Genomic DNA, 18,142 nt, shown 5'->3' on the forward strand with positions numbered 1-18,142 from the left:
AATACTGTAATGTATAGCTTCCAGCAGTTTAATTGTGTTTAGAATCATTGCAGATATTTATAACAGTATAACATCTAGTAATTACTTATTATTCGAGTTACAGCCGACGACAAAAGTTTTGCAAGCAATAATACTTTTAACTGAGCAAAGATAATATGAGCATACCTTACAATTGTTTGGTGTACTTATTTAAAGATATCATATACTTAATTTTCTTTGTTCCTTATTTATCTTTGTTTTATTTCAATAATGGATACATTATTTACCTACATTTTTACTCTAAATTTTGGTGCAATGTGTGGTATTCTCATTATCCTCAGATTCTTTTATTACATTGTACAACAACTTTAACATACAGAAATTGGCCTGTAAAACACAAGCCAGGTAAAAATGTATTATTTGATTACAACGAAGAACTTTTTGTACATTCTGATAACTTTATAAATATCTACAATTTTGCTACATATACAATACGACTAAAAGCGCAAAAGCGATAATTTTATTATTCTACAGTTTGAACTATGCAGAGCCAAGTTTGCACATAATGCAATTTTATGTAATAAATAAACATAATAAAGATAAATAACATAAACCAACATCGATATGTCTAGATTGCGTGCTGTTTGTACACATTTGTACATATGTGAATTAATTATGGAACTAGGCTACATTGTGTTTTGTGTTCACTAAATATATTTCTTATGCAAAAATTACATTGGTTAACGCAATGTATAGTACAAGTAACAAAATAAAATATCAGATTCAAAATTAACATAATTAGTACAATAAAGATTTCTTCATATCCTGTTTTTTGTTCAGAGGATTAACTGAAATATTAGGGATTTGGCTGGGCCCATGTAGGCTTACGCTAACATACTCGCAGCCCCACACAAGTGTACAAGTATGTAGACATATATATGTGAAATACTTTATTTAAATCTACCACGACAGACTACTGCTATAAATTAATGAACCAACAGAAAGAAACTTTAAGAGTGACCTGACTCGATGGAGCTGATTTTCACGTTTCTATTTCAACTGAATGAGCACCATGAAGTACGTCACCACAGCCCCGAGAACCTGCAACCAGAATTTTATATAGACATAATATTGGTTGAACTACCATATACATGGGTATATTCCAAATTAGATAATAATTTACGATACCTCACTGTTATTAGCCTGAAATTAAACTGATATATAAAATATATTGGATATATACATCATCCAAGCGAGGTATCGATGAACCAAACAGTGCTTCGTACATAAAACGAGAAATAAAATGAATAAAGTCAATTATGGTAAAAAGGAGAACTATTTTCACAGTGATACAGCTAATACCTTTATGAACACGTATACATGCCAGTGCGAGCACATAAAAAATATCTTTTTTTGTTCTCTTAGGACAAGAAACTGAGAAATGACGCTTAGTGCTAAAAGGACCTTCGCGCTGCTTCCGGAGTGATAGGACGTTCTGGATGGGTAAGTTTGGGGGTGAGAGCTGCATCCTGTCGAGATCCCTAAGGCAGGATTGTGGCCATTAATCTGTCATTTACCCTTCAAAGGAGGCGAAGCCAGTTCTGTAGCAGCCTCTCCAGTCAAAGTGTAGTGGCACACCCTTATGTCTAGACTAGCAACAGCCCTTAACACTTAGGGAGCCCACAAAAATTTAACTGTCATCTCCCTCTGGAGACTAGACTTATTAATCTACTACCCTTGCACCCCAATATCTTGAAATTTTCGGATTAAATGACACATCGGTTTTTACTGTAGCCTATCAAGTTTGGATTCACCTGGAAGTAAACCTTCCTGGGGATAAAATACATCTTTCACCTGCCCCTTAATTAGTATTGGCATTTTTACAGTCACAGTCCTTTAAGACATCTTCACTGACATGAATTGTTAAAAATTTCAAATTATTCAAGTTATTCAGAGAAATTTGAAATTTTGCAAATATAAAGCTTCGATTTATACGTAGATGTCTTTTAATACGAAGACCTATGAGCCGACTTTAAAATACTTTTATTTTATGGACAGCATCTTGTTTAAGAAGTCGATAATATTTTTGTTATATTTCAGAAGTCAGTGTTTAAAAAAATACAAAGCAGTGTTCTGTATAGTGTCAAAAATAAATCTTAGGCACTTTCTAATAAACATAGCCTAACCTCCTACGGACAACTAGTCACTGTTGTACTTCACAATTTTCTGGAAATGTATTCTCATACTGACAACTAGTCACTGTTGTACTTCACAAGTTTCTGGAAATATATTCTCATACTGACAACTAGCCACTGTTGTACTTCACAATTTTCTGGAAATTTATTCTCATACTGACAACTAGTCACTGTTGTACTTCACAATTTTCTGGAAATGTATTCTCATACTGACAACTAGTCAATGTTGTACTTCACAATTTTCTGGAAATGTATTCTCATACTGACAACTAGTCACTGTTATACTTCACAAGTTTCTAGAGGTGTATTCTCATACTGACAACTAGTCACTGTTATACTTCACAAGTTTCTGGAAATGTATTCTCATACTGACAACTAGTCACTGTTGTACTTCACAGTTTTCTGGAAATGTATTCTCATACTGACAAATAGTCACTGTTATACTTAAAAAGTTTTTGGAAGTGTAGAATACTTTATACTACACAACTAGGCATGGTATAGTATTGTTCATGGACAAAAAATGTAACTAAATCAGCTTAAACTGCAAAAAAACATCACAAGTAACAATAAACATGAACATTACCAAAGCCTAGCAAGTGACAGTGTGGTAAGTCCGTCACGCGCCTGCAACTAATCAGCTCCAACCCAGCAGTGCACGAGCAACGGCACGTCCAGTTCTCTTCCATCATGGTAAGCAAAGCTTATCTATTTTCCTGAGCCATTACTTGACTGGTAAAAAAGTGGCTGGTACATAATGGTACAAAATTTATAAAAAAATATGATATAGTTTATTTTAATTTATGACAAAGTTGTGTTTCTAAAATGTAGACCTGTGAGCCCACTGTTTAATGGATAATAAGTTTGCAGTAATTGGCACAAACATTTTTTTTCCAACGTAAATTTAATAAAATGAGACTTAATATTACAATTGAATTACATTTTTTGTTACATAGTCAAAAGAGTTCGACATAACGCAAATATAAAACATTCTGTTTTTATTTTCTAAAAATTATTTTCTGTTATCAGTTTAGACCCTTCGTTGAGCTACGTTAAATAATTGTTTAGTGAACGCCTGGTATATGCGTAAGGTCTGTAACAGACTTTGTTTGTCGTTGTGAAACTCATCTTACCGTTTGACTCATCTTATCTCACCGTTTGACGTTGACGTTTTGCACTCATCATAAATATGAGAACTAGGTAGTTACTGGCTAGTATCAAAGACTCGTTCGTTATAATTGGAGCGAGCTGGAAAGAAGGTTAGAACAATAGTATAAACAACAAAGATGGTCGTTGTTTAAATTACAAAACACATTCTTGAAAAATATTAAAACTACGTTTTGAAACTGGTCGTTGGTAATACAAACTATGAACACACTTTACGTTATGAACCTTTGAATTACGAAACACATTCTTGAAACAAATAATAACATGACGTTTTGAAACTGTACGATTTTAAATGACAGACGTACCAACATTAAATATAATAAAAACCATACATTTGAACTTAGACTACCACTATAACACTTTTACACATGGTAGTACTGAAATTTCCAAAAAACACTCTTTTAATCACAGGTTTCCAAATATTTGTAGGATAAACCAAAATCCTATTCTACAAATAATACCATCACGTCATTTGTACCTATGTAAAGGGAGCAAATAGAAAAAATATATTTAGAAAATTTGCTTTTCTTACCGAGGCGAATAAATCCAGTGAGACAGTGAAGAACTTCGCCCCGGATACGGACAACGACTTTTGGCATTGCTGACACACAATTTGTATGAATGTCTTTGCTTCCTCTGAACCATCATACCAGTGGCAACTGTAGGCAGCTTCCATCACTGAAGAACTCTACAATGAAAAGGAATATTTCACATTTGAGACATAGCTTGTGCAAGGTTTCCACATACACATGCTTTTTTCATATATTAAAACCATTTATAAAAATGATACCTACATACCTGATGATGGGGTTTTAAATTATATATACATAAAATGTTGAAACCAATGTTATTTTACTTTTTTCTGATCTTATTTCATGCGGCAAAGGTTCGACATTAATGAAAGGTTCGACAAATTATAATTTATAACTCAGTACATGCCTGTTTCAATTTTGTTTGCATGCGTTGTTAAAATGTTATATGTGTAATTGTTTATGTATATTTTGGTGCCGTCATTCCAAATCACATCAAATAATTTAATGCCCACGAACAGAGTGAACTACAAGCCCTCTAAATATAGACACCTAGAAGTAAATTCACAGAATGACTTTTACACATATCCAGAACAACAATCGTATTAGATATACAACAGCTCATTATCTAACTGTGCAGAAAGAAGGCTTTTGACTCTGTGCATACGCCAAAATCTATTGATTTATTTTTAATTGCCCTAGATTACGCCTCTCTACAACCTGAAACTAGGATAACCTCTGTATTGTAGCATGTCTTCATCCCCGTCTCTCAAGTCAAGCGTCTTGTCACGTTTTGCCTCAATACTCGGGTTCCAGTACAATTGTCACTAGGGATGCTCCATAACAATCTTCCCCCGCCTGCCGTCATATACTTCGATCGCCCACCTAGATACCTTAATCTCTTTTTAGATTATGCTCCGATAAACCACATGGATTTTTACAAACAGTTTGAGAGTTGGGTAAATCACCAAATATATTATCTAAGCCCCTGCTTTTTTATCATGGAAGTTTTGTTTTATCCCTTCTACAGAAACCAACCCACGCTACACGTTGATCTATCCTACCGATACAACTCGTTTTATATTTTGCTTTCTTGCACAACTAAAACTAACACACAACCTCACCATGCCATTTGACATATATAGATACGCCATTCTAAGTTGAGGTAGGCTACCTTAAGGGCTGCGTTTAACTGTCTTTTAACGCAGAGCCCCATCCCTTTTATCATCGTGTCTCCTGCCTGACTTTGTATCTCAACAGTGCCCTGGTCTAAAATGCCTTTTGGCGTCATACTAGTTATAGCCGAAGAAGAAAATCACAACCAATCGAAAACCTTGAATACAGCTACGTATTGAATCAACCCTGCCCATCATAGCTACATTACGTGTAGAAAACTCGGTTTCTCAACCATGATTAGAGATAGCGTCTAAAACATCGTAGTGCACTAAATTTTGCATTTGATGAGCCAAGGAGGATATCTCTTCATCTGAATTATAATTTATGATGTCTTGATTCGTCTCTGATGACGAAACGAAGCAAAGTTCGTTCTGAACTTTTTGGAACTCTTCAGACTCACGTTGACTCCAGAAGTCAAGTCTTTGACAGCGTCAGGTTTCAGATGCTGCATTACATAAGCGGAAGGTGAATTGGAGCTTAACTCATATCATTGGTATTCTGTGAACATTTGCCACCATAGCTACCGTATATTTATAAATCGAGGTGTAAGAAACTATAGCTATGATGTTTATCTACGCTTCTGGTGATTTCCAACGATTATAAATATTTTATTCGTTCTACATGGCTCCCACAACACAATACGTTCTGTATTTTGTCTATGGTTCCTGGCTTCCTGTATGATTCTAGCAGTAGTTTGAATTTCTTCTGGTTTTCTATTTATTTGACGATTCTATGTAGTAATTTATAGTTCTCTTATTCGTCGGTGGTTTGTGGTTTTTTACAGCTCTATTTATTCTTTATGGTATAAAAAGTATTTTCAATAATAGAACTAAACCAACTACCTGGTATTATTCATGATCTGGAGGCTTTCTATAGGTCTGCGGGTATTCTAGAGTTTTAATGGTTCTCTACTGCTCTCGTGGTTAGGATTCTTTGAGGTTAAGTCAGCTAACGATTGACCTTTTGTGAGAGCCGGTGAACGCACGTTGTAAGGCATCAGACTTTTTATTTGAGTTAGGGGATAGCGCAGGTTCAAACCCTGTATTTGACAATTTTTATCAGCATTATTGACCTTGTACTGTAAGATTTCCCCCTTAGGCTGACCGCCCATTTCATCGAAATAAACGTTTTATTTTGTTCCGTTCAGCTTGTCGAAAGTGATTGAAGCTCTGCATCCGACACGAGACAAGACACGACACTTACAACACCAATAGAAATGAAGTATGGGGTTCCTCAGGGCTCCGTACTCAGTCCAATCCTTTTCCTGGTATATATCAATGATATAGAGTCATCACTACTACACGGGAGACTCATGCAGTATGCTGATGATGACACGACTCTCTGTTTGAATGCAAAATCAAAGGAAGTGTTGGTAAAACAGGCTATTGTTGACCTGAATAATTGCGTCCAACACTTCTAAAGTCTCAATCGCACAACAAACGCCTCAAAATCCAATTTTTGTGGAGATTCTGGGTGTGGGCCTGCCATAATGTTGGCAGACTCCGTTCTAGAAGAAACAGAATCCACTAAATTCCTTGGAATACACCTTGATCAAGGGTTGACATGGAGTGGTCACATCGACTCAGTTTGTATCAAATTAGCCTCAGGCATTTATGTTATGAGGTCTTTAGCCAAATACTGCCCGAGTACAGGTCCGATGACGGCATATTATGGTCTGGTTCACCCACATCTTACCTACGGATTGGTGTTGTGGGGCTCTAGTGTAAACAATCAATTTTTGAGCCCCACAAAAAAACCCTATATTATTATTATTATTATTATTCGAATAATTGCAAAATTGAGTTTTAGAGAGTCGTGCCGACTAGCTTTCAAACTCTTGCAACTCTTGACTCTACCCTGTCTATACATCCTGGAAACAGTTTCATGTTGTATGTCCAAATGTACCCTGATGAGGGCCCGTGACGTGCACATAATGAGACAAGAGGCAAAGACAACTACCGTTCTTGAAAACATAGAACAGGGGTTTAAGAACACTTGCTTTCGTAAGCAGGTGTCCATTTTATCAACAAATGGCCAGCTTCCATTAAAAATATACCAATGCCTAAGGGTTTAAAAACCCGTCTTAAACGCTTTTTAGAGTCAATGGCATTTTATAATGTCGGCGGGTTTTTGGCATGTAACTGGGAGACCACCCATTTTGAAAATAGACCCTGGCGAAGAAAATGGTAAAAATTGGCGAGTGACTGGAATTAATGAATGCAAAATATGTATGTATGAATGTGACACTGTAGTATATTTACAAAATTTTATACTAAATGGCTGACTTTTACCATATAATGTATATTGTTTACGGTAGTAAAAGGTTTGAATTTGAAGTTTAATTTGAACACGACAAGTCACGACACCACGGGACCCGACACGACACGAGACGAAACGACACCACGCGATACGACACGATACGACACTACGCGACACGACATGACACCACACGACACGACACGACACCACCCGACACGACACGACACGAGACGACACGGCACCACGCGACACGACACCAGGCGAAACGAGACGACACCAGGCGAAACGACACGACACCAGGCTAAACGACACCACACGTCACGATACGACACCACGCGACACGACACGACACGACACCTAGCGGCACGACACGAGACCACGCGACACGACATGACTGTCTTTGGTATCTGTCCAGTTGACCTAGATGGGACTTGCACTGTCCTCAGACATGAACGAATAAGGTAGTATTTTGTAATATCCCTGCGATTAGTTTATTTATTTAGGCGGTTAAACTACGGTACGTTCTTTATGTTCACATTTAGCCTTGAAATGATTGGTATCAAAATTATTTAAAATGTACTGCAGAGAAGAAGAAAAGGGCCTTTTATATAATGTTTTAGCTATATAATAGTATCGGTAGGTGCTCACTGAGGTACTTTTTAGAATGTTTAGTTTATTTTTAAATTGTCTCAATAGTAGATTTTCTTTGTTAAAAAAGTGAGACGGATTTTTCTAGCCTTATTCTGTCCCTCCTCATTGCCTGTATACTTGTGAGGGGAAGTCATCAAACAGAGTAAGGAGAAAAACCAGTATAGTAAAAGGTCGACAGGGCTGATGAAATGTGCAATGGTTAGAGATAGGATTTGAACTTGGGCTTTCTCAACTCATATGAAAGTCCGATGCCTTACACTGCTAGGCACCAGGTTTATCAATGGCACTTCATTGTGTGAGAGAAAAACAAATAGTGCTGTTTATTTTTTGGTAAAAATTACTCCTCCGTAAAATAAAATAATAATATTATAAACAATTACGCAATTTTAATCATGAAAATGTTTACACAACGGATTTATTAAAATACCTTTTCTGATAAAGCACTATTTGCTTTCTTAATCTAGATGTTTATTTTTTATTTTTCTAGATTTCTAGAATTATTTGAAACAGTTGTTTTTATAATATGAACTACTATTTTTTACCTGTTGTTAAAATATAAAAACACCTATATAATCAACCAAAGCTGATTTGAGCCGAATAGGTATGATGTTTACATATAGATGTAATACAAGTTAGAGGTTTAATTTGGATTAAAATTAGAATTTATCAACGTCCACATCATTAGCAGAAGATCAAATATCGTCCTTTTGATACATGTTATACAGTGGACGAACAAACTCGGCGATTCTTTCGTTGTACAACAAACCGCAAATTCTCATAGTCCAAAACTAACCAGGGTCACGTGACTCGAAGGACACACTCCTCATGCTAAGAGGTGTTTGATAGGATTTGGCGCAACTTTCGATACCGTACTCAGATAAAATACAAATTTTCAAAGGCGTTCTATCGTGGTTTTTTTGCAGTGTGCAGCAGTTAAATTATTCATAAACACACGTTGTCAGGCGCCTTCCACCTAAATATCATGCAGTGTCGTATTAAATGCAGTGGATGACCAGCCATATTCTGTTTTATAAAATCCTCCCACAGGCCAATGTACCATAGGGATGGGCAGATTAAGGCTAAAATGTGGGTTGACCCCCCATTAAAAAGGCGGATATATATGGAGTCCTCTGCATCAAACTGTTAACTGAGGTTCAGAGGATGTTAAGAGGTGAAGGTGGTCCTCTGATGTGATAATGGGTAACCACAGAAGCCGCTACTACAAGGTGCGGTACATCGGGATTTGCTCACTTCCACATGTTCAGACATTGAGGTCACTCGACCCATGGATTGACATGCAATTGAGATGGGATTCCCTGATGCGGTTCAGGTTGTATTCTGGGGATTGTTCCAGTATTCTCATCAAGTTGGACTAGTGGACAGTTAATTAAGCTAGATTATCTAGTTCTGTTTGTGGTTCTATCTAGGTCATGCTTCGTTTATGGCCACATATAGCTTTGGGAGCACTCATGTATCTCCCACATCACTCACCTTAACTTTCTTCTATAAAAGTAAACATATCCTTTTTAATTCAATTTTAACTCGTAAAATATACAATTTTACATTTAACTTATTGTGATTAACATTTGAAGAACAAAGATGATAGAACTTGTTTTTAATGTGCAGTACTTTCTGATTTTCTATGCCGTTTATTTTGTAAAACTACAAGAACGTTTTATTTCAAGACATTACCTGAAAAACACTTTCTATTCAAATCGTAATAAACCTATTCCTGATCCTATGGACTTTAATTTACTTTATGGTAAGTTTCTGAATGGCTACAGTAATAAAGTATTGCTGGACAAACTATGTACGGATAAAGCAAAATTAAATTTATTAAAGTGTTGGTAATGATGCTTACACTTTGAGAATATGCAACATTACAAAAATAAACAAAAGCTATTATAATGACCACTAAAATTACTCGATAATTCCACTAAATAGATACCAATCGCTGGATTGGTCCCAAGGAGCCTAGGGACAGAGCTTATTTCACATGGCCTCCACGTTCACCAAACCTGACGCCATGTGATTCTAACTTTTGGAATTCATAAAGGATTGTGTGTATGTGCCTCTGCTACCAGCTGCTACCCAACTTTAGGAACAGGACTGAAGCAACAATCACTTCAGACACATATCAAAGTTTTGGAAGAACTAGACTATCGACTTGTGTGCTGTGTGATCTGGCACCACAAGTTTAGCACATCTTAAATTGGATAAAATTATTTTAAATACAACCTATGTATGAGATTTAGGGTAGTTTCATTTGGTTTCTTTAACATAGCATTCATTAACCGTTCACCTAATATAAGTTTAGGACTCCTTATTTGTCTAACTCTGTGTATGTTAAGGCTAGTAAATATATAGCTAAATGCATATAATCTAGTGTTGCTGTTCGTCACTGACTGATTCTGACACTACGCCGACGTATGCGTGTTCTTCCTCCTATGGAATTTAAAAACACAAAGCTATAAAGAAGATATTTTACCAATAGATGTTACTAAAGGTCTCAAATAATCCCCAGCAAAGGGGATGAATAAGTTCTTATCAGTAAAAACCTGACCCTGAATACTTTAATCGTAAATTGGAATTTATTTTACAGATAAATAAAAAAAAGTGCACGTGCTGCTATTTCCACTGAACAATCCCTAAGTACAAGCTATCATTTATAATCTCAAAGCATTTTGAAACCAGTGAAATGCTTTTTTGGAATGTACCATTCCAATCCAACTATGCCTTGTACATTGTTGTGTTTTAATGGTTTTTCATTTAGAATTACGATACAATTTGAGGCCTTGCTTCGGGGCTTTATATTACTGGGATATTTTAATATCGACTTTCTCAGTCAAAGATACTTAATGAAGAGATTCAGTGATGTATTGATGTAATTTTTTCTCCCGTGGTTGGTAAACGTAACGACCGAAGTGACAGCCGTTTTGAAACTATTATTACAAACATCTCCATCACATTAGTCATTATTAGGCTTGCATCTCTCATCACAATACACAGGAAGCTATTTACGCCTATATTCTTTTATGCTTTCCGTAGGCCAAAAAACCAAGTGATGTCCACAAAACGGGAACTTTAATCTGACAATGTTACAGTTGGTTTTTTTAAGGAGGTGTCAAGTAAAGTAAGGATGTCTTGTTTTACCAGGCAAAACTAGGGCTAAGAAGCCCTCTCTAACACTTAACCTGGGGACCAACGGCTTAAAGGTGACTTCTGAACCACCATCAAAGGCCGGGCAGGCGGGCTGCTATCAAGAATAGGATCGCTCAACGGTCGCCCATCCCAGCAGCCACGTTCGACGTTGCTTGATCCGGTTATCTTGTGATAAGCGTTGTACCCGCTACACTGCGCCATTGGCCGGGGTGTGGTACGTGTTTAAAGTGTTTCATAGTGTTTCTTACCTTCACGTATAAAATCTCAGTCTTTTAAAATCAATAACTCAAAAATATCTTAAACCACTAAATTTATAAATTAAAAGCCAAATTCGACATCCATCAGTTATGGCAAAGTTAAATCTTAAAATGATTTAATCAGCTATACGAAGAGGGTCTCCGACGTGTTTAATTTCTTCCACTGTTCGGTGATTTATCTGAGAAGGAAGAGAGCTTGTCTTGGCTGAGATAGATATGTCTTATATCACCCTACTAACGACACAAACATCAAAGTGAACCCATTCCCTGATGCTTCCTACATTTTTGGGACGCTGACTATAATAGTCAACTGTCCTGCATAATTTTAAATCATAATTTCGATCATGAAACATGGTAAGATTATTCCGATTTCCAAAAACTACTGTGTTTATACCATGAAACACTACCACCCAATTTCTATTCTTAAAATAAACTGTCTTACGAAACAATGCAATTCTTAGGAAAATAAATAAGCACAATAAAGTTCTTAGAAAACAAAATCTTCTTGCCAGAAAACAATTTGCTTTTATAACTGATGTTGACAACAGACGCCATAGTGAGTTCATATTAGAGATCGAAAACTACTTATTTATGCGTTTCAATCTTTCTCAATTATTTAAAGAACTTATAAAATTACCACTCAATAAAGTGTGATTATATAGTGTACTTTGAATGTGTTTACCATACAAATAAATGTTTATAAGTCATACATTAAAAAATAAATTTAGTAATATTTATAGTTGTTCTTTGAACAAAAACTGCGATTTATTTGTGAATAAAAATGAATATGTAGAAGAAATGAACCTTTTAAGAAATAAATATCCAAGGAATTAAAATTTTTTCAATAAAAAGTAAATATTTATTTCGGATTTTCATTGTAATACTTACAGAACTATCTAATTCAATAAAAACAGTATTTATTAGTTAATTTTGGGAAACAAATTAATAGTTAAAAATTTAATTAAAACAATCAAGAAATAAATATTTAGTTGAATTATACAATTTATTTTATGGAACCTTTACATAATAACATTAAATATACATTATGTAAGGAAAATTATTTAGTAAACTTAATTTTTTTTCTTTAAATAATCAATAAAGATGTTTTAGACCTTTAATTTTTCTCTAATTTTAATAAATTACTTTTTATTTCGTACATGCAGGTAACAAATGAATAAGTGAGTAATGTATGTGACATATGGCCATATAAGTAGGAACGATAGTAGAATTTTACGTAAATCCTGGCTTATGATGAATTTATTCAAGGCTTTGTTGTGTATTTCAATAATTAAGGTTTATTTTTAATACTATTATTTCTGATTGGATATTAAAAGTTTGAAACTATTTCAAAATCAATAGTAAACGCAGTATCAAAGAATATAATTATCCTTAAGAATAGTAAACGAATTAAATAATGGAAAAATGATTACTACCTTGATTTTAAAAATGGTGCATGTTGGAATTTGGATATTGTGGTAAAGAAAATTGTATTACAAATCAACGTGTATTTTAGTTGATCACTTTTTAATTTTTAACACTGGAATAATGTTTATCTTTCGATCACAAATACATCAACCACCCAAAAGGAAAATAATTGTATTGTAATATAGTTTACATTTATAATACATGATTATTATGCTCATGATAATGCATATTGTACACGTGTGTATTTAATAACAATCAAACTTCTTGATTCGTGATTCTTGATTCAACATTCGTAGAGAGTTCTTTGTGTACTACAATTATAATATCTCATACCTAGGATGGGACGAAAAACAACTAAGTTAATAATAAACTACATTTACAAGAAAGAAAAATTGAGATGCCAATAAAACCTTATATATAACCAGCATTATCAGAGCGAGACTAATAGATCTAGATTGACGGGCTCTAAGATTCCTTTGTTTATTTATTGTTCTGTAAAGCCGCAAACACTTTGTTCTAAAATGTTAATATACATTTATCAAATTACTTTGCTGAAGCAGCAGTAAGAATTAAGCACAAATTATAGTAGCATATGTAATAACTCACTTCTTCTATAAGCTCATTTCCATGAATGCAGAACACAAACACTTGGGTCAATGAGTAGAAGAGGTAGCTGATGACATAAACCGCAAACAGGTTAAATCCATCGATCTGCAACATAGGGTTTGTCGTTACCACAGACAATGTCTATGAGCACTGGTGGCAAATATTGAACTTAGTGTATAAGCAGAGAAACGGCACAATCTACTCTTTGGCCAATTATATTTCTATTTTTTATCATCAGATCCCCCTATAGGTTTGCTTTAGTTCATTCAGAATGGACTAACTTACTACACGAATGGGTTGTTACGGCATCACTGAACAAGTCACGTCTTATAATGTAATTTCAAGAACCTTTAATTGCAAGGCATATAAATTCCACAAGATAATTGTGTTAATTAGCAGAATTATTAGTGTAGGTTATTCAATGGAACTAATTTATAATTTACATGAACCATAGAAATGTTTCAAAAACATAGAAACAAAATTGAATGCAGTAATGAACAAAAGTATCAATCATTTTCTCCTGTTCTTGGAACTGTTTTAATCGGAATATTGAACATTTTGTCTGTTAAGAGATCCCTATATTTGGGTTATTAAAACTTTATGGTGTAACAGGAGTAGCTGAAAGTTGAAAATTTTCAATCAACTTATCTTTAAATTGTTGGATTAAGGTGAAAACCCAAGGTTTATTGCCAATATTTGAGAGTTTTATAGAACTCAGGTTTAATCATTGTAAAAAATCTTGTTCGTAATTAAATATTATAAACATCAAAAATTAAATGTGGAAAATACATTGTTCTGTTAACACATCATGGTATCATTAAAATGTTATTTGGAATGTTTCGCTTGTAATACTATCAACATTATTGTCACAATATCATAAAATTTTGAAAGAGCATTTTTAGAATTTCCGTTCCTGTAATTACCGCATTATCGTTAACTTTTGTGGGATTTGTCTTTCAAAAACATCTGCGTGGTGAGTAATAAATATATCTATATTGAAATTATTGAACGATGAATATTATTTGGACAATTCCATGTTGAATACATGAATTAATTGCACAGAAAATTATAATATATTTTATGCCAATCTAACGGGGCCCTTTGTTACGAATCTTGCATCGACTTTAAGTATACCAATTTTGAGAAAACATCATAAATACATTAAAACACGTAGAAGTTATTCATTAGTGTTATTATTAACTAATAAGGTACGTTTTCTTTATCAATGTTTATTATTAACGATTGATGATTTATTAAGATCCTTTCAAAATAAGATATGCTACAAGAAATACCAAATAAATGGTTACCGTATTACATTGGCTTGGAATACAACAGCTCCAATACGCATAACTTATAATTCATCATGAGATTATACTTTCAAACCATTTATTAACCAACAACTTAATACCTTTGTTCCTAAGCAGGTTGGTTTCAGGAAAGGAGTCTTTGTACTATGCAATCCCCAGGGATTAAATTTCCTATTGAAAAGTAAATTCTGGTCTTCCAAACTTCATATTTCCAGCAATAAGATATTTTTTTCACTCACCCCTCATAAATCTTACTACTTAATTCTAAACATAAACAGAATCGCACTCGCTGTATCTTATCCGAGTGCCCTTGTAATTTATTTGTGAGTGCAAACTTTCTTAAAACATATCTGAGAATTTGTTTAATTACAAAGATGATAGTTTGGATAAATCCAAACTCAAATAGCACACCCCTGAATCAGGAATAGATACTGCACAGAGTACCAATAATCGTGTATCGATTGAGGTCCGGAAGGACTACGATAGATTATCACGAGAGTTTCTCCAATATTAATTGTTATTGCCTTTCTGATGCCAGTAATAAATCTTTTATGAGTTTTATATGGCTGAATTTCATCGTCCACAATATGTACTTCATGGCGTGAACGTAAATACCCATTAAACTGTTCTAGGATGTAAGGTTTTTAATGGTTAACTATTATGGTTATATTACATGGTACCTCATATTTACCTTTTATGACTTTAGTTTGTCGTATATAAATGCACAATATATAAATACGGTGTTTAATCAGATAACTATTTCTATCCGGGTGATGGAATCAAATGAGTTAAACTACTTTTCTATACAGGCTGTACATTAAGTCCTGATACGCCTGGATATATTCCAAACGGATTGAGGTATCAATGTAAACTTTTCGTCATGCCTATTAAAATATTTTTGGCTTTTTAGAGCGTAAAAATATTCGCCCTAGGGTAGAGGGGGGACTCTAAATGTTTCAACTGCAATCCCTATTTGTTCCATTTCATATTAAAGTTCTATTCAAAAGAAACACAATGACACTATCGTGATCGGGCAGATAAGGCAAAAAATAATAAATTGAAGGCACAATGCCGATGTCTTGCGCATATGAACACAATGCATGCGTGATATATTTTAGTAAGGGATAAGGGACCCAGCTTATCCCTTTATGTAATGTTTCTTGTGTGTAAAGTTTTGGTAAGAGTTGTCTTTTTCTTGGGGGCATTATAATATAAGTGATTACTTGCCTTTACTTTTGCTAGGCTCGTTCTAAACCTGTTTTTTTTTTCATGTCATTGTGTTTCTATGACATTGATATCTCAATCCATTTGGAATATATCCAGGCGTATCAGGACTTAATTTACACCCTCAGTTGTAAGGTGTGGTTTGCCCATAACCATTGCTAGGATCGCTGTAGAGATTTGTTTAATCATATCACTATGTTTCTTTTTATTTTCCCTTTCAAATGGCATGTCACAAGATAGGATTGGCAATTAGACCATTTAAAGTGATCCCCCTCTAACACCCTTTGAAAAAGTGTGGGAGGAATATTTTTATCCTTCGAAAATTCCAAAAAAGTATTTTAATATGGTGAAGATTGTACTTCGATATCTCAATCCGTTTGGAATACATCCAGGTGTATTACTTAACTTACACCTGTATATTCTTTCAAGTAATTTTAAATACTGAGACCTCTTTTAATAATGCATGGACTCTATCAATTGTTTAGAAAATAACAAAAAGAGATGTGTTTTATTAATTCCACACATAAACCCTAATTTGTTCTTACATATAATATAATGGCAAACTATTTTAGTCCATTAAAACTTACACTTATTTATTTAGATAGATAATAAATAAACACGACCATACATATATCTTTTATTTACTTTCAACAAATCTTTTAGTCATATCGAATTTCTAGTATATTCAGTAATATATTTGGTTTAATTCCTGTTTATCCAATGTATTTACACAATCAAAAATATATTTTAAGTATTTATTGGCCAATTATCCCTAAACTTTTTAAATATTTATAGTTTGCAATTACTTATATTATTTTTAATAGAAAGAAATATTGTGAAAATCTAGAGTTTTATTAAGGTTTTCAGCACATGATCCTATAACTAAAATGTATCAGACAAACACCATGCATTTTCACCACATTTTTAAAAATCACGTAAAATTTCATCATACATAAAATAGATTAAACACTCTACAAAAAATACTCATAAGAGAAGCGTGAATCGTAATTGTTACGACCTTGGTGGCTTGGTAGGCGAGAAGGGTCAAGGTCACTGTACTGGTCAACATGTGGAGCAGAAGCGCTGTTCCGTAGAAGTCACCAATGTTTGTCACGTACCTGAAAATTATGTGACAGACTTTTAACGTGTGATTAACTCAAAAGTGTGTTTGCGCTGCTGCAGGATAAAGGCTCTATTTTCAGCTGGGTGAACAGTTGTGTGCTGTTGAAAACTGTATCACTAAATGCAATATGTCGGAATAATAAAACAACTACTAAGTGATAGACATGTATATCTAACATACGTGTATAGTTAGGGAAAATTTTTTTTATTTTTAAATTCATTACTAGAATGACCCTTTACTGGGTATTGATGTATAACCTATATATACATATGTATTTGAGAACTTATGTACACATGCTCACTTCATCAGATGTTACTTATCTTTATAAAATTACATTGTCACCTCTAAACCTTTTTATACTAAGATAGGTTGCATTGCAATTAACTGGAAAGTACAGTTTAATTGCAGGACAAAAAAGGATTGTTAATTAATTTAAACGTCAGAAGAGGTGTTGCCATCGTTTAAAGAATTATGTCGGCTGCTTTAGGTCTCGCTTAATAGGTATAATTGTATCAGATTCCCTTCAATAAAACGCAAATTCAGTCCTCTTAAATGTTTATGAATTTATCGATATTAGTATTTCGAGTTATGTGTTTCTTTTGTATCACGCTACTATCCCTCGAAGAATCAGGATTTTCCGGAAGTTTCGAGCTCCGCAATCCGACCTCTTCCTCAAGTGGATAACTAATTTAACACATAACTAAAAGTAAAAAATGCACATCATTGTTGACCCGATTTGGGATTATAAAATATAATATCTGAGGAAACCCATTTCCTTAAAAGGAAATTAATCGAGGCTTCACGGAATTAATTGGCACATCTATAAGTAGTCTCATTTAGGCTACTTTAGTTGCCATTTCTAATAAACCACTGGGGGTCAAAATATAATTTTGAGAAGTTAATCTAAAATGAACCAGTAATAAAAAAGGCCCACCCCTGTTTCCTGATTTGCCACAATTTTTGTTTCTGCTATGACCATTACATTTTTCTATTTCCAAAGGCATACACCAAGTTGTATTAACAAAATACAGTATTAAGAAAATCAATTGCTTTACACGCAGAAATAATTACAACATTGTAAATG

At 34.1% G+C, this 18,142-nt stretch overlaps 1 protein-coding gene across 1 annotated transcript in view; it reads right to left on the reverse strand.

The window, feature by feature from the left end:
* Nucleotides 1-1,029: 1,029 nt before the first annotated feature.
* Nucleotides 1,030-18,142, reverse strand: part of LOC124368752 (odorant receptor coreceptor) — a 45,217-nt gene continuing 28,104 nt past the window's right edge. Inside the window, exons 5-8 of the mRNA XM_046826096.1 lie at nt 16,954-17,053; nt 13,405-13,509; nt 3,871-4,026; nt 1,030-1,080 (exon numbers count right to left, since the gene is read on the reverse strand). Of these exons, the coding sequence (XP_046682052.1) occupies nt 1,030-1,080; nt 3,871-4,026; nt 13,405-13,509; nt 16,954-17,053 (412 nt within the window). The remainder of the gene's footprint in view (nt 1,081-3,870; nt 4,027-13,404; nt 13,510-16,953; nt 17,054-18,142) is intronic.

This window comes from Homalodisca vitripennis, chromosome X (genome assembly GCF_021130785.1).
Source record: "Homalodisca vitripennis isolate AUS2020 chromosome X, UT_GWSS_2.1, whole genome shotgun sequence".
NCBI classification, from domain to species: domain Eukaryota; kingdom Metazoa; phylum Arthropoda; class Insecta; order Hemiptera; family Cicadellidae; genus Homalodisca; species Homalodisca vitripennis.